This window comes from Haemaphysalis longicornis, unplaced genomic scaffold, assembly GCF_048455015.1.
Source record: "Haemaphysalis longicornis isolate Haplotype H1 unplaced genomic scaffold, Haemaphysalis longicornis Haplotype H1 scaffold_10, whole genome shotgun sequence".
In the NCBI taxonomy this organism is placed as follows: domain Eukaryota; kingdom Metazoa; phylum Arthropoda; class Arachnida; order Ixodida; family Ixodidae; genus Haemaphysalis; species Haemaphysalis longicornis.
The window spans coordinates 30,430,527-30,453,574 of record NW_027526204.1 but is presented as its reverse complement, the minus strand read 5'-3'; the positions used below and the strand labels follow the sequence as shown (position 1 = coordinate 30,453,574).

Genomic DNA, 23,048 nt, shown 5'->3' with positions numbered 1-23,048 from the left:
GAGTGAATACGGTGATGTGGAGGGGACAAGCAAAGCAGTGCTATTCATCAAACACAGCTGTTGGGCAAGTTAGGGCATTGTGACTGAAAAACAGAGCGCGGCTTTGGCGACGACACAAAGGAAGGACGACGAGACAAGCGCTTGTCCCGTCGTTCTTTCTTTGTGTCGTCGCCAAAGCCGCGCTCTTTTTTTCAGTCATAATGCTGTTCAGTTGGCTCTGTTTCAGTGCAAAGGGGGGGAGGCTAGGCCAGCTGGTTCAGTCAACAGTGCCCGTGGTGTTAGTGTACACCCAAATGTGGATTGTAGTGAGTGCGCAGGACAGTGGAGGACGTTGCATGCACAGCCATATTCTGGGCTTCAGTAATAGAAAAAGAGCTCGCATCCCCAACACCGCAGCATATCCATGGCTTTTACTAAAATTGGACTTCATGTTTGTGGGCCCTACACTTAGAAACATGTCAGAGGCATGTACTGGTGCCCACAGCAGCAACTTGAGCGCGCTAATTACAGAAGGAGCAATTAGGCAGGGAGCAAAGCTCGTTCCTATTAGAGGACGAGTGAGTGCGCCTCTGAGTCATAGCAGAGGAGAGCAGAAAAAGGCCTGAAAAGAGGAAAAGGATGGTGATGATGATGAGAATGAGGGGGCATAATCACACCGCTGCAGACGTGCTATTCACAACATTCCGTTCCCACATAAGTACAAGTGCGCACTTCCTGTGGGCACTTAAAAAAACACTCCTTGTGTTTCTTTGAGCAAGTGCTAAAAAAAACCCCCACAGTTTGGCTTTAGTGGCCTTGGGGTGGAGTCTTAGGTTTTGGCACAAACAGCCACAGAAATGCTGAAATATTTACCAAAACCTGTGATTTTTTTATTAAACTGCAAAATGTTCTCTCAGCTCAATTCTACCCATGCTTTTCGTAAATAAGGGTGGTTTGACGTCGCTTAGGGGGGACTTGGCAAGTAGAACTGCTGCTTTTTCAGTTATGGGCCACATTGAATCAAATTTAAAAGCATTTATGTGACTCGCCATTCTAAGAGAAAAGTTGAAATTAGTTTAGGGACACTTTCTACACAGAGTGCATGCAGTGACCACGGAGTGCATGTCGCTTGCAGTATCGAGAGCAGCTTGTTGTATACGTGCACACGGTCATAAGCGAAACAGGTGCAAAGAACCCGCTCGTACGGAACGTACAGAATTCGGCGGTGATGACATAAGCCTAGTGGCTGCTGCGTTCCACAAAACAAGCAAGCAGTCGGAAGCCTTGAGCAGACGCGTCAACAGCTTGGCGAACTCGAAAATGTTGAGGGCAGAGCATTGATATCACGGCAGTGACGTCTGCACAAGTCATGCATCTCCTACCAGTTAGCTCCTGGTGGAATTGAACAATGTTTTTGCCTCATTTGTATCTATGGTAGGCAGGTGGAGGAGCTATTTGGTATGCAATTAGGTTAGTACTAGTCATGTGTGAAGGCGTTTTGAGGTGCTAATAAAAATATTATTCGCAGTTTTTGTACCATTCGCTTTTGTTTTTTCTTTCTTTGGTTGATCATGTAAATACCTTGCGTTCAGATGAACTGGCTTGGCAGGTTGGCACACATACACCACACCTTGCGGCGGCCTTCTGCAGAATTTGTTGGTCACTTTTGCAGGACCCTGTCCGCTGAAGCCAACGCATGCCCGCACTGACGTGTTATTGCTTGCACCTCTCTTTTTCATAAACTGCTCCAAATCTCGGATTTCCCTGCTCCTGAAATTGATCCAAATCCTATGTTGGCTGTTGCGTCCTTGCAAAATTAAGCCTCGTTCATACGCGCTCTTAGGCATGCCCTTGTGGTGTGATGGTGCTTTGAGACCTTTTACTCACAGATGACGTTGCCTTGCTAAGTAACTCGGGGGACGCATTACAAGGCATGGTGGAGTGCATACAGCAGACATTCCCAGATAATGAATGGCAGCCTACCATAGTTGCCGAAGAAGAAAGTGTATGACAGCTGCATCTCACCGGTACTCACCTACGGGGCAGAAGCTTGGAGGCTTGGAGACAAATGCGTGTTAAGGACGTATAGTAGAAATTAAGAAGAAGGAATGGCTGTGGGCAGGGCACGTAATCCGTAGGCAAGAGAACCACTGGTCATTAAGGGCAACAGAGTGGATCCCTAGAGAGGGAAAGCGTGGCAGGGGGTGGCAGAAAGTTAGATGGGCAGATGAGATCAAGAAGTTTGCGGGGACAAATTGGTCGCAGTTAGCACAGTACCGGGGTAATTGGAGATCAAAGGGAGAAGCCTTTGCACTGCAGTGGGCGTAGATAGGCTGGTGATGATGATGACGATGACTAATGGCACAAAAGATTTTAAATTCACGACACACTTCCGCTGCATGCACAGGAACCTTGTATGTGTGTTGTGCTCTTGCCACTTCGCCACACGTCAGCGATGCATTGCTGGAAAGCCATCGCTGCTACTGGAAACTGTTCATGCGTTATTGGGCATGGCCAACATGTCTTCTGCCCACTCTACATCAGCCCTGGGGTGACCTTTGACAGTCCATGTGTTATGGCCGTCGTTGTAAACCTGACGTGACAGCTGCTTTAAATCACGAAAGTTCCCAAACCAGGGGCCTAGGTGCCGACCATTTCAGGTAAAAAAAATGCAGTTAATACTGAACACGCCAAAGCCAGACAATCTGATGCGATCGGTAGGGTCGATAACTGGGCCAGTTGGTCTACATTCATTATAACTGGAACCGCGAAAACTTTAAGGAATGACAGAATAACACGACACAAGTGCTTACAAACAACTCGAGATCATTTAAAAAGCATAAAGACAGTTATAGAAGTGTCCTGTTTACACAAAAACACCCACATGCGAGGAGAATTTCAGAAGCCTTCCCGATAAAAAAGAATTCCCACACGTGTGCGAGTTTCCGCTCCATCTCTTCGCTTTATTGCAACGCTTTCAGTGTGGGGGTGGGTGTGTGGGGCGCGTTATCTACATACCGGCTCTGGTTAGTGCACAGGCACTTTTTTAGTGCATGTTTTTCCGCTTTTTAATGAAACTGAAGTTTTTATTAAGCACTCATGTTGTTCCATCGTAATGAGTCTCATGAGAGCTGTATTGCTATGGGGAGGCCCCTGTTAACGGCAGCAACCGCTTTTTACAGTAACTAGAGTTTTCTTGTATGCCGAGTCTTATATACATCAGCACAAGCTTGCTCTCTTCATTCAAATCCCTTTCAGAGACGAGCATGGGCAAAGTGGGAAGTTTAAGAGGTGGAGCAGAAAGCTTGGAATGACCTAGCAGATGCGTTCTGATTAACAGTATGGCTGGGGTATCGTGTTGCCAACTTCAGCATTTACCTTCAGTTTAAATTGTCGGAATGGAAATGTAAATTTTGATTTGCGAGTAAGTTGTCCCGTTACTTGCTCCATCGAGTGTGATGATCCCACATTCATCGATCGCTTTTGCAGCCCACACTGGCACCACCACGGCTGCCTTCGCTACTGGCACTAGCATGGAAAACAACCGCCAGATTTTTTGTGTTTGGCTGTTCAGAATCAACAAAATTAAAATTTTTTTTATGGAGCTACATCAATGTACGCTTGCTTCTACAGAAAGCGTGTTTTGACGAATCAGAATAACATGATCCCCTCATGGTTTTGGCGAGATTCCAAGAGGCTAAATCAACACTACACCTGTAAATTTCTACTTGCACCTGCAGTGGTTTTTATTTTGTACTTCGTAGTGAATTGGGTCTTTTTTTTTTTTTTTCTTTGAGATATAAGCTTACTTTCAAAACGATGACTGTACAGGAGTGGTAACTTTATGGTACGACTAATACAAACCGGGCTTCTTGTGTATAGCGGGGTGGCGGCAGTGAATGCAATTTGGCGATTGAATGCACTTTTTCTGCAACTCCCTTGTTAAGAGTTTTGTGTACATGTATTCCTTTGTGTTGGGTTTCATGGATGATGTTGGTGGGCTTGTGTTTGTGCCGTTGTGACTATCAATTACAGCACATACTGCTTTTGCCGTGTTTTGTGCATCAGGTAGTGTTTGTCCTTTTGTAAATGTTCACTCGCTCACGAAACTTCAGAATTTAATACTACTCCGGGAAAACTGGGATCTTTGTAGACACCCTCTCCTTATCTGCTATGAGGACTGTCGGCGTGTCCACATGAACACCATACTTGTACTAGCGAGAAAACCAGCTTCTCACATTGTTTTCTTGCAGGGTCCCTTTAATATTGTTGCCTCGTTTTCTGTCCACTTAGGAGCTCTTCCAACGGCAGCTACGGAATCCAGTTTGGAGGGAAGCTATACTCCTGCCTGTCCTGCCAACGCCGCAACTGCCAGACTGCTCACGTGAGGGTGGGTGCGGGTGGCAGCACGCACTTCATCTGCCCCCTCTGCAACAAGGCCTACCAGCTGAAGCGTAGCCTCGAGACCCACATGAGAGCACACTGCGGCGAGAAGCCCTACACGTGCGGCGTCTGCCAGAAAAGCTTCACTCAGCAGTGCCACCTAGCCAGACACGAAAGGTCTCACTCGAGCGACAAGCCCTACGTGTGTAGCACATGCCGGAAGAGCTTCACCGATCGCAGAAACTTCGCCAGGCACAAAAAACTGCACTCTGGCGAGAGGCCCTTCGTGTGTGGCGTCTGCTTGAAAAGCTTTACCCAGAGAGGCCACCTGGTTGCGCACGAAAAAGTGCACTCTGGTGAGAAGCCCTTCATGTGTGGTGTCTGCTTGAAAAGCTTTACCCACAGAGGCAACCTGGTCGCGCACGAAAAACTGCACTCTGGTGAGAAGCCGCACGTTTGCCGCCTCTGTCAGAAAGCGTTTGCCCACAGTACGGACCTGGTGTACCACGAGAAGTTGCACAGTGACGAGAAACCGCACACCTGCGATGTTTGTCAGAAGGGTTTCATTCGTAAAGCGGAGCTCGTCAACCACACGAGGTCGCATACCGGCGAACGGCCGTACACTTGCCCCGTGTGCCACAAGGGATTTGCTCGGAAGTGGTACCTCGTGAAACACGAAAGGAGGCAAGTTTGCAAGTTGTAGTGTTTGCGTTGTATTTACAGCCCCATTTGGCTGGTACAGGGCAGTTAATGCCTGCGACGCAGAGCAAAAGTAGGTGTGTCGTCCTGGTTTAACTTTAACCCCGCCTGTTGAAGTAGTAGTATGTCAGAAAAGCGTTGCTCAGAGAGCGACCTTGGCAAACCATGGCAGGTTATTTGTGAAAGCAATTTTGCCCTAGAAGGGGTGTTTATTACTTACGAAGGATTGCACAATGCCTGTTCAATACCCTGAAGGGTGTGCGCCAAGCTACCCGCTAATTCGGGGCAGGAAAGGGTTAGGACGACGTTGGCAGCTCATAGCTGGCATGGGGTTCGCACGGTGAGAGATGGCAAAGTAAAAGCAGTTCAAGGGGTTGTAACTGACGCGGCCTTCCCACGTCAAAAATGTGTCAAAAGTGCATCAAAACGTTGACTAAAAGTGCGTCCAAACTTTGCTGAAAGTGCATCCGATTGAGAGTGAAGCCTTCGAAAGACCAAACTGCGAGCAAAGAATGAACCCACGAGAGGATTTTTCGCGCCTTAAGTGAATGCATCTACGAACGATCTAAATGTATACTGATATCAGGTTGATGAGATAAAGGTACACTGTAGTGTCCTCCTCTATGATCGATGCGCGAGTATTGTCTTATCTAGAACCGTTTGTTTTTTTTTGCATTTTCCAGGCAACTGTTTTGAGTTAGAAGCCCGCCTTCACGCACGTGCTCTGTGTCCAAAGATCTTGTCAGAGCATTTCATTCAATCAACCGGTCTGCGAGGAAATTTTTGAGTCTTTTGACAGGACGACATCGGTGCAACTAAGCATGCTTTCGCTTTAAAATGCTACTGGGGGCGTACTTATCGGGTGAGCGCATAAAAGGAAAAGAGAGCATATTTCAAGAATGTGTATTCTTATACCCCCAAGCGGCAGCAAAATTTGGCTTTTCCCCCACGTTGTTTCTCAAGAAGCTTATGCCCTTGGCACATGCTGTTGTTCCCTTGTGGTCATGTACCACCACACAGCAGTGGGCAAGCAGGGTATTGCAAAATCTCACTCACAATATGTGAATTTCGTTGAGATTTCACATATTTATTTGTTTGTGTGTTTATTTATTCATTCATTCATTCATTACTCAATACAATATTACAATACTCTCCATGCCTCGAAGGGTGTTACGGAGAGGAGTGGGTGAAGTTTATACATAGCTTAATATGGCCGTCTTCAACGATAATGAGTTTGGCTGCTGGCGATGGAGGCGGGAAGGTGGTTCCAGTCGGTGGCTGTCCTTGGTAAGAACGAATTGAAGTGCACGTTTGTTCGAGTGCTTGGCTTGCTAACTTTAAATCTGTGATCAATACGTGCAGAAATATAAGGAGGTGGTGAGGCAAGGTCGTGTTTAATATCAGAATTGGGGATGTAGATTTTGTGGAAGAGGCAGATGAGAGATACTTTTCTTCTGATTGATAGGTTGAAAAGCCCAAGGTTAGATTTAATAGTGGATGCGCTGGCAGTGCGGGAGTACTAGTTAGAAACAGTAAAACGAGCTGAGCGGTTCTGGATCGATTCAATTAGAAAAGAAAGAGATAGCTGGTGAGGGTCCGAAATCGCGGAAGCATACTCGAGCTTACTTCTAACAAGAGTCTTCTATAGAAGCAGTTTTAAGGAAACTGGAGCTCGCGGAAAATTTCGACAGATGAAGCCAAACGTTCAGTTTGCGTTGTTAGTGATGTAAACAGTATGCTTATGCCATGATAAATCGTTACTTACGTGAACACCAAGGTATTTGTAGGACACAACGGTGTCTAATTCTGTTGAGTTAAGAAAGTATTCAGGCAGGTTATGGCGATTAGTAGTGTTAGAAACCCTCATATATTCGCACTTGTTTGGGTTAATGTTCGTGAGCCAGTTATTGCACCACGCGGATACGTTATTCAGGTCAGACTGTAGTAAAGAATAGTCTATGGGGTTGGTTATTTTACGATAGATTACGCAGTCATCCACGAAAAGTCAAATTGAAGAGGAAACTTGGTCAGCAAGGTCATTAATATAAACAAGGAAAAGCAAGGGATCCAAGCCAGATCCCTGGGGAACCCGAGATGTTACATGGCGCATGCGTGAATTGCAGTTATTGGCGGTGACATACTGCGTTCGATTTGTTAGAAAAGCTTCTATCCGTAGGCTGTAGTCTAGGTTAAGCTTGCTCAGTTTGTAAAGAAGATGGTGGTGTGACACGGAGTCAAATGCTTTACAGAAGTCGGGGAAGATGCAGTCAGTTACAGAAGTCTGATCAAAGGTGGAGTAAAGATCGTTAGTGAAAAGTAGTAGCTGCGTTTTGCAAGAGTAGTGCTTAAGAGTATTAGAGAAGTTTTTTAATTCAAGGAAAGTGCTGAGATGAGAATACAATATGGGTTCTCGAATTTTTCAGGATATACTAATTCGTGAAATAGTTCTGTAGTTCAAGGGGTCAGAAGTGTTACCTTGCTTGGGCCCTGGCACCACCTTTCCCGCCTTCCAATCACTGGGGAGGGTAGAGCATTGCGAGGAGTGTTCGAAGATATAAGACAAGATTATAGAAGAATACGTTACAGTGGCCTTTAAAAATTGAGCGGGAATTTCATCAGTTCCAGGTGGTGAAGTCTTCATATTATTAATGAGCGACTCAATTCCTACCCAGTCAATAATAATGAAATCCATTGGCGGCAAAGACACATCGTAAGTGCTAGGCTGGACGGTACAGGGATTATTACCAAATGAGAGAGTAAATGCATCCTGTAACACTTTGAAACACTGGTTAGAAGGTATAGCACTGCCTTGTTCGTCGCAGAGGTTGAGTAGGGTTTTTTTTTTTTTTTTTTAGCCGTTAATGAAATTCCAGAATTTACGCGGGTTAGTTTGAAGCAAAGACGGCAAGGTGGTTGCAAAAAACTTCGATTCGCTCTTTTAAAGTGCCCATTTATAATCAAAAGCAGCCATATTATAAGCGACCCGCCGCGGTGGCTCAGTGGCTAAGGCGTTGCGCTGCTGAGCACGAGGTCGCGGGTTCGATTCCCGGCCGCGGCGGCCGCTTTTCTAATAGAGGCGAAAAGCAAAAATGCCCGTGTGTACGAGATTTCGGCGCACGTTAAAGATCCCCAGGTGGTCTAAATTAATCCGGAGCCCTCCACTACGGCGCGCCTCATCGCCTGCGTTGCGTCGGCGCGTTAAACCCCACAATCAATCAATCATATTATAAGCGGACCATCTGTCTGCCTTATCTGCCAACAGAGCCAGCGCGTCGTTACAGGCACTTTTTCTTGTTGCAGAGCCTGTTTAGGTTAGACGTAAACCACGGAGACTTGAAATTACAGTGTATGGTACGGGCGGGAATGAATTTGTCGATCAGTTATAATGCTTTGATTTTGAATGCATTCCAGTTTTCTTCAACTGTGAGATTTTCGAAACTGCGGGTGAAAGAATCTGTAAACGCTTCAAGTTCTACATTGATGGCAGCAAAATCACCACCTGTATAATCTCTTATTGTCTTTGTGGTTTGCTCTTTACGAGGCAATTTGATACTAAAAGTAAATTGTTGTATACAGTGGTCACTTAGACCACTTAGGTAGGTCACAGGTGAAATGGTGTCGGGGGTAGTGGCGAGGATTACCTAGTTCAGGCACATTGGAAGAACTAGGTGTAGCGTGTGTAGGTTTTGTTACCAGTTTGGTTAGGTTGAGATCCTCGCAAAGGCTAATGAACCGTGTGCCTTCAGATGAACGGGCCACAGGTGGGTCACTTCAGAAAATATCCGCAAAGTTAAAATCACCCAGTCGCACCACCTTTGGCGCATTTCCCGACCAAATTTCTTTCGCTCGCTCAGTCCCACCATTAGAAGTACCCTGCGTGCCATAGTAGAGAAGCTTGAGAGCCCAAAAGCTGCCAAAGGTATTTTCCCAGTCAGAGTGCTGGCTGCCTCACCTCGTTCTTTGGAGTGGTGGCAGAGACTTCTCTGCGGGAGTGTAAATTGCACGTAAGGAAAGCTGTGTGACACGGTTTGCACCTGATCCTCCTGCTGGTCAATGGGTTTCCATTCCACGACTGCACTTTTGTTTTCTCTAGTCTGCAAGGTAATACTTGCTGCACTGTTGCGGTTTTCAAATGTCGATTCAGTGTTTGTTTGCAAATGTATTGCTCTGGAGTCAGTATGTGATAAATTTTTCTGCGGTTACTCCGACCATCCGCTGTACTGTTTCACCGCGATAACTTCTGTGAGACTAAACTGTTCTCATGGCCGGATAAATTGTGGTTGTTGTCCTCCATGTCCTCTTGTGACACTACTGCGATTCATGAACTCTACCGAGACAGATACGTGAAATTGGCAGGATGGGTGCTAGCCTTTGGCTATAATTGCAAAACCCTCAGATTGAGCCAGAAAGCTTCGTTCGCTTTCCAAGGAGACTGGTGCAGTGCGACTGTGACAGCTTACAAGGTGAGAGATCAAGAGAACGTGTTGCGGGGCGTATTGGTTGAGGTCTACAAACATACTGAGTGGCGCAAATACACAAGAAAGAAGACACGGACAGGTGCTACACTTGCAACAGTTTAATAGCAACGGCCGCAGCGTACATTTATACGCACATCCTGACGTTGTGGGCACCTCTATTGCGCATGTCAGGATGTGTGTATAAATGTATGTTGCGGTCGTTGCTATTAAACCGTTGGAAGTGTAGCGCCTGTCCGTGTCTTCTTTCTTGTGTGTTGTGTATTTGCGCCACTCAGTATGTTTGAAGGTGAGAGATGTCTGTCCTGCAGCGGGCTTCAATAGCCGGTTGATGATGATGATCATAAGGCCGCCGCTTGTAGAGTGACTGAAGCTGCTCGGATCTTTGGATCCGGTAGCCTCGCATGGTCTACACATCTGTGGCTGTATTTAAAAACAAGCAAATTATCAGAAAAAAAGTTGTTGGAATATAGCACCTGACTTGTCACTTAACATCCTCGTCTGCTTATATGCAGGTTGCACAGTAGAACCTTGTTGATGCGTTTTTCAAAAAACGCGAGGAAGAAACATTCTATACGGCGAGAAACGTACTGTGGGGCATTTTTAAGTGTCCACAATTGAAAGTGCAGCAACTGGGAATCGTATGAACCGGAAACATGTTAATGGGGTTCTTGCGGATCAAGTCAAACCACACACCTCCTTGAACGTATTTCCTAAAGTCATTTGTTTTCGTTAATGTTTGCACAATATATTTATAACAGTGTCCGATAGTGTTCGCTTGGATTGCACTTGTGAGTTTGCACATCCAAGTGACTTTAACTACCGTGCCAAAGACTCTCATCTCTCTCTCATCTCGAAACTAGCATTTGTCCAGCCCTGAGACGTCCTCCTACGTGTCAAATAACATTTCCGTCGAATAAAAGGCTTCACTCAAGATCATGCGTTGGCTGTACTGCCGAGATAAAACAACGGCGAGGAGCCTTCCCTATCCGGCGAAAGGGCTCTACCCACAAACTGCATGTACGCAGAAGTGCCCCGCATGATTTGTTTTATTTAATTCTTATTTCGAAGCCGCCAGTTTTTATTGCCAGCAAGGGAATATAGGGCCGACAGTTTAAATTACATACCCAGAACTGAACGTGAGCGAATAATTCGAACGGTGTCCAGTGTTTTGCAAATCGCCTGTTAGGTCGACGGGAACCACAGCACATCGGTCACTGCCGTAGTCGTTGCCCGAGCCTTATAAATAAACGTCAAGCTTCTTTTTTTCGTTCAAGTTAAGTGTGATTGTCTCTCTCGCTGTTTGGTCCCTTTTCGACTGGCCACTGTTTGTTCGTGTAGGGAACAGGGACCACCAATCACAGATGTATCGCTTGAGCTTCAAAAGAGCAATACGCAAGTTTGTAAATGTATAACAGAATAATAACATGCCCATGCCTTACAGAGCTCTTTCTTTTTTTCTTTTCTTTTTTTGACACTCAACTGCTCATAATACAAGCTTTCACCAAAAAAATTAGCTGTACGTATATGTAAACAATCAATAAAGAATGCTGTCGTGTCAATTGGTTCGCAATACAGAAATAGAGAGCACTTTAAAAATAAAAAAAAACGTGCCGTTGTGGTCTGCTTCACTGTTCCTTAGTTTCTAAAGCAGTCTGTTGTTTCTGTGACAGAATTGTAGAAAAACTTCCACGTGAACAGCTTCAATAGAACTCTAGGGTTGGGTGTTTTCAATAAAATGTTCATCTTTGTTCACTTTGTTTGTTCATCTTTGATTTGTAAAAATATCATGCATAGGCAGATGCCTTGTTCAGACTCTGTGCTTTTTTGTGTTTCCTAATTAAAAAGCCCACCTTCATTGGGTGTCTGCTTTGCCATTTTGGAGTTATTTTTTTTGCAGAAAGGAAAAAAAACGCCAAGAAATGTAAGACAGTGCCATAGTTCTGCAGCCGAATTAACATGCACCCATCTTTTTCTAAACAAACTGGGAAGATATTTTTATATTGAGGAAGTACAACCACACCATATGCTATTAGAAAGCTTTCACGCTGTCCTGATGGCTCTTGCGCTGATAAGCACGGTGTTTGGGTGCACCACTGGGAGTTTGACGCCTGTCGGTCACAGGGGTGTTTGCTACCGCAACCACGCTTTTAACGAAAGGTAAAGCAAGCAGTGGCATCTAACAAAAGGCGGTCAGACAATCTAAGGGCATCAAATGCGCATTCACTTCGTTCAAATCAGAAATTGTGTTGCTGCAAGCAGTGAACGATGCAGCATAGAGGCCCCTTAGATCACCGTATCGTGAAGGCTAGAGAGGATACATAGAGAAAATCTACGCTCGCTGGTCGACGAGATCTGTTTACGGCAGCATCCGTAAGTAAAGTGTTCCGGGCCAGAATAACGACGCCAGAAATGCGTATGTGTCCCTAAGGCAAGTCTTTAACCACCATGGGGTGTTGATGTTGCGATAGGAAATCTTGACTGGTGCACCAGCTTGAAGGTCGTGGTGCAAACAGGTGTATAAATCCGACCCACGATTGAAGACTTGAGTTTCACTATTGTGGTGTGTGAAAGTCGCAGTAGTCAGTACCGGTCTGTCAGAGGCTGCCACGTGAGCCCATCAAAGTCGTGTCAGCGAGTAACAACATATCAAAAAAAAAAAAAACAATGTGTCCCCAGTGCCTCGTAAGTGGAACTATATTGGCGTACAAATCGGAATTTTTGGTAGGATTTCGCTGCCAAGTACATGAAAGGACTGACAGAAACCTTTCCTCAGTCCTCATAACAGTAGTAACAGAACCCTCGGCAATGGCTCAATTATTCACTACTATCTCGTCTTGACCTATGTAAAGCCTTGCTGCATCTTCACTCAACGCAGTCTGCCTCACTCAAGACCCGCAGCTACTACATCACGAGCTTGCCCTTTTCACCAGAATACCCGCATGAGGGCGACCTAAACAATGCTGGCTACAATTCAGGCTTTCACTGCTATTGGTTGTTTGTATTCCGTACCTTCCCAGGATTTTTCCCTCATATTTAGAGTATATAAAATTGCTTGTACGCTCAAAAAATAAATCAGTGGCAAGCAATCAAGGCCCATCTGTGTGTCCAGTCTTTTGTCCCATTTTCAAAAAAAGATTGCTGATGAGCTAGTGCTTATGCGAACCAGCCTACCATTCAAAAAAGACATCTCGAAGAAAGAAATGACTCGTGTTTTGTAGCTGCCGGGAAGCCGCTTCTTACAGGAGCCAGTGTCAAAAACAACTAGAGTTTGTCGAGTGCCATAAAAAGTGGGCATCAGGCCAGTTGCAACAAGTCATCTTCAGCGATGAATCGACCAGCTGGAAATCAGCAACCTTGCATCTGGAGAGCCCGGTAAGATAAACATATGCAATCATGTCGCACATCCAAAAATTATGCTTCTTTTTCGTTTTTTGCAGCTATGATGATAGTAATGTTAGAAATTTCAGTACTAGCTGAAGCGTCTCAGCAAATGTTTGAGGGGCTCAGACTACAATACTTCAACCTTTAGAAACGTTGCAGCAGAAATATGCAAAGAAATCTGCCACACCATTATTCTGCCTTTTGCTGGCAATGGACCTTTTCCAGTGCTTCTACTTTCAGCATGACAGGTGGCTTGTCTCAAGAAAACCTCACCACCAGCGACATAGTGTCACAGCAAAGACGACAAACCGAGCATGCGGACTCTCTGATGGCCAACTTGTAAATAATGGGAATACTAGATCTTTCTCATCTACCGAGGCTCATGTCGCCTTCACCCTGCCACCATGGGCATCTTAAATAGGAATACACAGACGATTAGCGCTATACTGCTGGTAGAAAGAGGTTACCTCTGGCGTACCACAAGGGTGCGTCCTCGGCCCCCTATTGTTCTTAATCTATATAAATGATCTACCAAATAACATATCATCCTGCATGCGAATTTTCGCAGATGATTGCATAATACATCGTTCTATATCATCCCCTGACGACCACTTAACTCTACAAAGCGACCTTCACCACATTAATGACTGGTGTAACAAATGGTTAATGTGCTTGAACACGGAAAAATGTAAAATGTCCTTTACGCGCAAGCAAAACGTTTACACCTTCCGCTACACTATCAATAATTCCGCACTGTCACAGGCATCTTTCTATAAGTGCCTTGGAGTCCATTTTACACCCCATCTCTCCTGGTCTCGCCACATCACCACCATTAGCGCGAAAGCTTCCAAGTCTTTAGGATATCTACACCGTAATTTAGATAGCTGTCCCGCTCACGTCCGTCAACTAGCCTATCAAACCTTTGTCCGCCCTCAGCTTTAATTTGCCACTCCTGTCTGGTACCCTTATTACAACTACTTAATTAATTAACATGCTTGAAGCGATTCAGAATAGGGCGGCCCGTTTCATTTCACACAATCATGACTATCACAGCAACATAACACAAAATAAACACAACCTTTCTCTTCAACCCCTGAGCACTCGTCGCGACATTTCCCTTCTTTGCCTCTTTCACAAATACGTGTACAGCAACAGACCCTTTCCACTTCACCTTGATGATCCTTCCATTAGTTCACGTAGGTTGCATAATCATCTCACTTTCACGCAATTATACGGGGCAACTGATGCGAACAACTCATCCGCTCTTCCTCGCGCCATACATTTGTGGAATGGTCTTCCAGATAACATTGCGTCTGTTCCAGACAATAATTCTTTCCGTCAGTTGCTGCTTACTCTCTTTTCGCAATAAGGTCTTGCCACTGTTCTGCACATTTTTTTTTTTTTTCTTTTTTTTTCCTGCCATGCCCTGCATCCCCCCTGTGTACCTCCAAAAACGTACTTGAAGACCACAGAACCAGTCATGTCTGTTGCACAGCACGTGCTTTCTTATCTTTTTTTCTTTTTTTCAGTGTCGTATTTTGTGCCCGATTATAAATGTTGCATACTCGAAATGTTTTCTTCGCATGGGCATAGGTTCTGCGTTTTTTCTGGTGCTTTTTGTATTGTGTTTTGTGCAAATTATAAACCCTCATTGGTGCGTGTCGGGTTGGTAAAGCCAGCTATCTTTGGTTGATGTCGCCTTCATATACTATGATTTTATTCGGTTCACTTTGTCGTGTGTGCACTATGCAATCGCCTCTTCTTTTTTTCTTGTTATCGTCTGCTAACTTCAACATATATTGCAAACCTCGTCGCAATTCATTGTGCTGCTATGCTTTGCAACGCATGAATTAATTTTGTGTAATCTTCACCAATTACCCCCTAACTCAATGCCCTGTAAAAGGGCCTGTAAAGAATTTTAAATAAATAAACTGGTGGTTACCGCTGGTGGTTACCTCAATGCCTCCCAGCTTATCCAGCCTTGCAAATACTTGCAAATATACGTCTTGTTAACACATAATAGCACAGCTAGAGTGACCATTGCGGGGCCCAGACCTGGACATAAGTAAAATTTTGTGTGGGGCATCGTGCGGTGCGGGGCACCTGGCTCCCACGGATCCGGAAAAATGCGACCAAGCCGTCTGGAATTGGATTCGTGAACATTTGGCTCTTGCAGAGTTGTTACACAAATTTAAGCCCAAGAGAGTTGAACAACTGAGGAAACTAACTCGTGGTACTGTCAAGTACTCGATGTAAGATGTGGCAATGCAAAACTTTAACTCAACAAAGTTAGGTTGCACAGCCCCATGCACAACATCAAACTTTTTGTGTATGTGGGAATAAATATTACGCAGACCTACTTGTCTTAGTTTGACTCTGGCAGCAGTAGTTGGTACAAAAAGCAAAAACCACCCTGTGCACAAAATTTTCTCACGTGTTAGGGAGGCTGTGGCAGTCTGAATTATTCTGTAGCTCCCACTGTGGAGCACACCACAAAACTACTGTGCACCTACGACATGAAAAGCCCGTAAAAGAAAAACAATGGTCAACAGGCGGCGCTTACTAAAGTGGCCCACATTGACAGTGCCTACAATATTTACTCTAAACCCTCATCATAACGAAAACCGCTTTATTCGAAATGTTATCTCTACTTTTAACGAGGTTTTGCTTAAAACAAAGCAAGTTTTCTGTCCTAAGGTCTTAACTTATAACTAGGGTTTACTGCATAATTTGCTTTACACTTACGACCGAATAGTGCTATCAAGCCTGGCGAAAGCCAAGAGGCTAAACACGGAAATGTCGTCCAAACTGGGATAACAAAAATTAAAAGGCTGCGGTTATCACCTTTTCTTCGCTAAAGGGAGTGGACGAGATTTGTGGAAACAGCCTAGGAATGAGAGAGGCCAGCATAATCGCATTCTAGAGAATGCTAAAAAGTGCCACAGAAACGCGTCTCGATTGGTCGGGGCTCCCGCGAAAAATTACAAATTGATTCAGACTTTGAGCAGACACAGGACGAACTTAAAAATAATAATGCTTCAAATGGTGCACAAGAAACGCGTTTAGGATTTCAAACAGGACCTCCCCGACGCAGAATAAACACGCCAGATCACCAAGCGTGGCCAGGTTGTAGCGTGAATCATCGTTGCAGATACGTCGAGTGCTGAACACACTCCTGCTATCAGCGCGGTCGCAAGTAACAGTAGCAACGCCTCGCGTTGCGATATTGGCGCTCAGGTCATCGGTTACTCCTGTTAATCTGTGCCCGCGTAAAGCTTTCACACCGCGAAATAGTGCTCACACCAGCTGTGAATATCCAATGCTATAACAAGAAAAGGGTGCGGGAAACAGTACGGAGACCCAAGCGACATTTATTGCTTCGTCGCTAAATAGATATAAAGACTAGCTCGACATGTACAGCCGACAAAAATATCATTGCGTAACAACCAACTGCAGCTTGAAGAAGGTAACGGTCGCCGAACTTGTGTGCAAAAACAGCGCACGTGCACGAGTAATCACCAAACTGTGCAAAAAACAAACAGCGCACGTGCGCATGGGTGGGGGAGTTCGGCGGCCGTGGGTGCGTCGTTGCTTAACCCGGTTGGAGAGAGAAATCCGCGCGCGATGTCATCGCCGGTGGTGCGTGCGCGACCATCGCTGTCTTGAGTGGTGGCGAGGTGGGCGTTGCTCACAGGCCGTTCCGTTTCCTGGCGTAGATGCCCAGGCAGGCGCAGGTGCCGAAAATGGTGATCACGATGCCCAGTATCAGGGCCAGCGCGTCTCCGGTGTCCATGCCGGACGCACGGACCGCTGACACGCCGCAGACGGCCACGATGAAAGCGCGCAGCAGCAAACTCTCCATTTTCGTTTGGCTGGTCCCGTGATGCGGCTCAGGCGTACTTAGGGAAGGAGCTCGACTGGACCGACTGGACAGTTCGTGCGGTTGTGCAGTAATGCAATAATTTGTCTAGGGGCTACATATATCTTATCATGAAGGCTGGATGTAATGGCGTGAATACGGATAGCACAAAGCGCGCTCAAGCGGCGAAAAGTAGGCAGAGACTCCACAAAACCCAACACGTCTTTATTTTTTTTATTTTTTGTAAAGGGGGCTGTCACCATGGTGTTCGTAAGCATGAGATGTAAGTAGCTTAGGAGGGGGAACATACATGACAGATTTTTCAAGATTTTGCGGGAAACAGTACGGGAAACAATTCAAGATTTTTCTAACCCAAGGCGGAAGCGTGTTGGGAACGTGATCGAAGACTAATTGCGCGGGATAGGTGTGTGCGGTACAGAAATCGAAGGTGACAGGCGTACCTAGGGCTATCTTTTAGCCGAGAGAAATCAGGAATCGTGGTCTTTAATGACAACACGGACAAAAATCGGCGTCAATCGTGCGGCTACGACGTATCACGCACCCACATGATCAAAGTCGGATGGTTCAGCCAAGAGAGAACGGAACCCGTAGAAACAGCACTAAATAAATATGAGGTCCTGAGGCCTGAGGGTGTGATTCGGTGCTGTGCATGAAATTACAGACCTATAGTTCATCTCACAAGCTAGCTGCAGCACTCTGGAGGCGACATTGTTGTCCCCCTCAGGGCGCCTAACTCACCGCGAAGGAAGCGACGAAAGGCGCCGGGGCTGTGCGGTGCCACTTGTTGAGAGGGGAGAAGGGAGTGTCCTTTCAGGACCCCCTTCGCGGCGGATTAGGCGCCCTCAGTGGGCGCACTATTGATAACAATGTTGCGTCCACAGTGCTGCAGCTAGCTTGTGAGATGAACTATAGTTAGTGGGTGTGGAGGTAGCAAAGCTACTTTAGCAAGGTTGCGAACGAAGAAGCTTAAAGTGACACTGAAGTGAATTTGTCAAGCTCCCGTTTTTGCTTGCACTGCGTAGACTGGCTCAAATTAGCACACTTTTCATCGTTCATCCGGTTGACAAATCGGTAATTATTTTACAAAGCGCGAAAGAAGAAAAACTACCATGCGCGGTTTGCGGCGGCCGCACCAACTAAAGCTGTGACGTTGAGAGGAGCGGGCACCGTGATTGGACGATGCCCAGGGTGTGCAACCAAACAAGTTTCGGTTTCGGTTTCGGTTCTGTAAAACACAACTGGTGGCGTTGCTGGATTGGCATTCTCAATAACTCAGTAATCATCGTACCGCGCTTCTGCCATGTTGTCAGCTGTAAAAATGCATAAGGATAAGCCTCCCAGGACGGCTTGGAATCGTAGCATTCACTAGCCGAGGCCTACGCAGTGCATGGACGCCCTCCGCGTACCCGCAGACGCCCAAATGTCATGCGCTTTTCCCCCATATTTGGAGCTTGCCTCACTCATGCCTGTACCGTAAAAAGCGTGTTCGCACCAGGCCAAGGGTCTGTTCATTCTGGCCTGTGCCCACTGCCCGCAAGCAGTCAGTGCTTATGGCAACAGCACGCCAACGAGAACTCGCTAGCGCGCCAGTGCCAGTCTGCGCGCGTTCTGTGAACTAGTTCGTGGAGCCATGAACGTTGCGGCCCAAAAAAAGGTGAACTCAATGTAGAAAACATCGGCAGAAAACGAAAAAATTAACTTACAAAAAAAAAAACTATGTACCCGCGGGGACTCGAACTCGTGACTTGCAAAACACTTGCGGCAACATACCTAGCGCCATAGACCACTGGGCTACGGTACAGGCTCCGCCGACCTTGCTAATATAAGGTATATATTGTACAACAAGTTTACACTTTTATTTAGTTTTGGCATTTCAAGCAGCTTAGGTGACTATTTGTTGTATTGCGCTCGTGCAGTAAGCGTACCCCGAGTTTCCACAATAGCTCACGTCTAGCAATTGCGTTTCGTAGACGGAAAAGCGTTTGCAGATGCTTAGTCGTGCTGCTGCCCGCTGTGCTTGTTCGCCCAGCGCAAAAAAGTGCTTCCCGCACCCTATTTTTACGCTGTACGGTAAAAATATCAGGTGATTTTATTTCCTTTGTACCTATATTGACTTCGCTGACTCTGGCGTACCAGTCAGCGAAGCGACGCATGTGCGCTTGTGCAGCGCGCTTGTGTGAAGCGACCTTGACTTGGAGCTAGATACAGCGTACAAACTACCCAAGTAAAGAAAGGCCCATTCTTCCATTCACAAACGTGTCCTGGCTTCGTTTCAACTGAGCGAACGAATTGCGACGACCCGTCGGCGGCCGGCGGACGAAACGCTGGGCCGACTGACTCTGTCTGAAGGCCGGGGAGCCGTGCAGTAGCGCAGCCAATTGCGAGCTCGGCTCCTCGCGACGTCACACGAAACCGCCGCAGAAAATGGGCGAGTGTAAAGAGAGGAGGACAGCATTTTCGAATTAATTTTTCTACTAAATAAAATCGCGTAAACGCGCCCAGAGTGGTCGTATGGCCTGGGGACTCCGGACTACAATTTACGCAAGTAATCCCGCAATGTTTACATATCACTTCAGTGTCCCTTTAACGCATGGAGTGGTGGCTGTGCAATATGTAAATATGACGAAATTGAAAAGGCGAATGAAAATTTAATTTAGACAAGATACAAAAGCTGCAAATCAGGGGAGCACTCCACGGCAGCTGCGGTCACTACTGTTACCAAGAGAGTCGGGAGGGGGAGGGTGAAAGGGATCTTCCAGACAAAGCCATTGTTTCCTTGTTGTTGCGACCTCTTGAAGTGGCACGTTAGCTGAATGCATGCTGCTCTTGCTGAAGAATGTACTCGTAAAAGTCCTCGCACTCCACGCGGAAGTTCAGCTTTACCTGCAGCTCTTCCGAGGCAAGTTCAAGCTAAGTTTATTTTCCGTAGCGCGACGCGCCTTGTTGAGCGTGCGTTGGATCACATAAAAATTTCTAACTGGACGGTCCGGGTCCCGACAGGGACGGCACGGGACTCGGGACGGGACAGTCCCGCAGAATCCGGGACGGTTGGTCACCCTGACGGCAACGCGCGGGGCATGGCGGGGACGATGGCGGGGCGGCGCCGGCGTGCAAGCGGCTCGCAGCGGTTTATTTGAGGTGGTGTTAATCGTGGCATTTATTCGTGGTGGTGAACGGTGGTTTTTTTAGCGTTTGTAATTAGGGACCGATATCCCCTGAGAATGAGCAAACGTCGTGGACAGAAGGATGCGGCACTGGATGTCGCTGACGGGGACGAGGATTGGTTGGCCTGCACGGATTGCGGATCCTGGGTCGACCTGAAAACGACTCGTTTCGGCTCCATGAAAGAGGCCAGTGAGGCGCAAAACTACGACTGCGCCATATGCGTGAGGCTGCGGGCGCTGGCAGAGAAGACGGCGGCGGATGCAGAGGCGGCGGACGAGAGATGGTCGTTGTGCTTTCAGCAGCTAGAAGCAAAGCTCGCAGCAACTCAAAGCGAACTTGAAGGCAAGTTAGAGGAAGCCCGACTACAGCTGCTGAGTGAGGCTCAGCGAAGGGAGGCCTTGGAAGCGCAGGTGCGACAGCTGCAAGAGCAACGTTCGGGAACAAAAGACGCGGAGGTGCAGGCGGCGGGCTTGTCCGGAGTTACAGAGGGCAGGGATGATGCAGTGGCCACAACTGACCCAGATGGTCTGGCCCCCAATGCTCACGAAGGAAATGGGCCTCAAGGGTCCATGATTGTCTCCACTAGTCTCCACCTGACTGAGGTGGAGGCTAGCACCCAAGCAGGGTTGCATGGTGAGCTAGAGCCACACCACGAGAATGGTGCTGGTACACCTCAGCAGCTGGAGACGGATCACGGTCGACCACCGGTCAGTGATGAGGTGGGAAGCACAGGCGCTAGGGGCAGGCGAGGGAAGAAGAGAGGCCGGGACAGTGGTGTGGCGGGCGGCAGGGTGACTAGCCAGGCAGGGACCCAGACCCTGAGGCAGTTGAGCTCAAGCCAGCAGGTTCGTGCACAAGTGCCTGAGAACAGCAGTGACAACAGCCAGCCAAGCGTAGTCGCGGGACGGGAGGTCTGGGTGTTTGGAGACGCCAATGCCTACAGACTGAAGTCGGCCATACTTTGCCAAGAGGGGGTGGACCGCGGAGTCAACTTCTGGACGCACGCTAAGGCAACAATCAGAGAAGTGGCTGACGCGGTGCAGGGAAAGCTGGCTGCAGAGCAAGACAGACGAAGGCTGGTAGTGATCCATGCTGGCCTCACGGAGTTACTTCGGGGAGCCGACATGGCCGAGGAACTGCAGCACCTGAAGGCGTGCCTGGGAGCGTGGACCGTGCAGTACCCACGCAGCCATTTCCTTATCTGTGCGGTTCCGGAGGTGACATGCAACGGTGACAGTGTACGCAGCAAGTGCCAGCGCTGGAATGACACTGCCCGGAACATGTGTCGGGAGGCTGGCCCGATGGTGGAAATGGTGTGGCCATCTCGCCCGGCTGGGGAAGCAAGCCTGGAGGGAGTTCGCTACTCAAAGACGTCAGCGGATGTGTTTGGTGTAAGGCTGAGCAGGAGGTTCAGCTCTTTTTTAGGGCACCGTCCACCTGCTGTCGTCAAAAGTCCCAGACCAGCGAAAGCGACCGCTGGTGGCAGGAGGAGCAGCAGGTCGGGGCTCGGCAGCAGGGAGCCCAACGAGGTCCAACTGGTCCGCCAGCTTGGTCAAATCCTCAGAAAACTGGGCACGCAGATCTAGGGCACCATGGCCCTTCAACGGGGGCTGGGGACAGTGCACCCTGGCTACCAGCGGCGGGGGAAGAGGCTAGCTGCAGATGGGCTTGGAGAGAGCGTCCCCGCAGACACAGGAGGCCCCGTCGAAAGCAGGCACAGGAGACGATGGTGGCTGTCCTCAACCTGCATGGCGCCAGGAGTGAACAGAAGTGGGGGGAACTCACCAAGCAAATGCGAGATGAACACATCGCAGTATTTGCAGTGATTGAGACCCACTTACGTGAGGAGGAAGCCCCTCCGAGTGAGCCAGGCTTGGGGTGGGAGGGGTGTAACAGGGCCTGCTCGGAACGCCGTGGGGGTGGCCTAGGATGCCTATGGACAGAACCCCAGCGATGGACTAGAACACTCACCACATGCCGGGAGCACATGTGGTTGAGGGGGTCCATTGCTGGGAAACCCGTTGCCTTGGCAGTGGTATACTGGTGGACAGGCAACTCGAGGGATCACAACGTGGAAATGAGTGCATGTCTACGAAAGGACATCCAGAGCCTGCGAGAGGAGCATGAGATCCTCTTAGTGGGAGACTTCAATGCCCACATAGAGGACCTTGGTGACCGCCCTGATGCCAGTGGCAACTTGCTGTTGGGGTTGGCGGAAGACGAGGGCCTAGTGATAGGCAACCTCACAGGCAAATGCACAGGCAGGGTGACATGGGCTGTACGTGATCTACAGTCGTGCATTGACTACTGTTTGATGTCCGAAGGCCTTTATGCGGTGCTGGACGCAATGATCATTCACGAGGACGGGAAGGGGAATCTGGGAAGTGACCACAACCGTATCGTGCTGACATTCCGGGGGCACAGCAATCACTCAAGACGTCAGGGGCACCGGCAGACACGACTCAATGAACGGCAGCTCCAGAAAGTGGCGGATCGACTGGAAATGAGGGCGGAAGAGATTTCCACGTACGCAGGAATGATGGGGGTGATGCGGGATGAGATGAGCAGGCAGGTGCCTTTGAGAGCACGGTCACACTGCCCAAAGGCGTGGTGGAATGCCGAGGTGGCTGCTGCAATACAGCAGAGAAAGGAGGCCAGCCGCCTCCATCGACACCTGAACAAGGCTGGGGACCCTGAGGCTACTCGCAGAGCATGGGAGACTTTCCTGGACTGCAAACGCTCAGCAGCAGCGCTGGTGCAGACCAGCATCAGAGGGGCCAACAAGCAGTTCATGGAGGAGCTCAAGGCGGCGGGCCGTCAGGCGCCTAAGCGTTTCTGGCAGAAAATTAAGAGGGACACACGGACGGCAACGGGCACATCTCTGCGGGCACCAGAGGGCAACACGGTAGAGGGGAAGGACTGCTTGCCAGTGTGGAACAATTGGCTACAGTCACTGCAAGCAGTCAGGGGCCCCCCGGAGCAGCAGAGTGGGTGCACGGATCTGTGGATCCACTGCAGCGGCAAGGAGCCGTCCCAGTGTGAAGCGGCACTCCGTCTTCCTCCCACAGAGAGGGAGCTGGAAC

The 23,048-nt window shown here is 48.1% G+C and overlaps 1 protein-coding gene across 1 annotated transcript in view; it reads left to right on the top strand.

The window, feature by feature from the left end:
- The window catches only part of LOC144159772 (uncharacterized), a 60,324-nt gene extending 48,930 nt beyond the window's left edge, over positions 1-11,394 (top strand). The window contains exon 9 of the mRNA XM_077691463.1: positions 4,273-11,394. Coding sequence (XP_077547589.1) covers positions 4,273-5,065 — 793 coding nt within the window. The 3' untranslated portion in view covers positions 5,066-11,394. The remainder of the gene's footprint in view (positions 1-4,272) is intronic.
- The last annotated feature ends 11,654 nt before the right edge of the window (positions 11,395-23,048 follow it).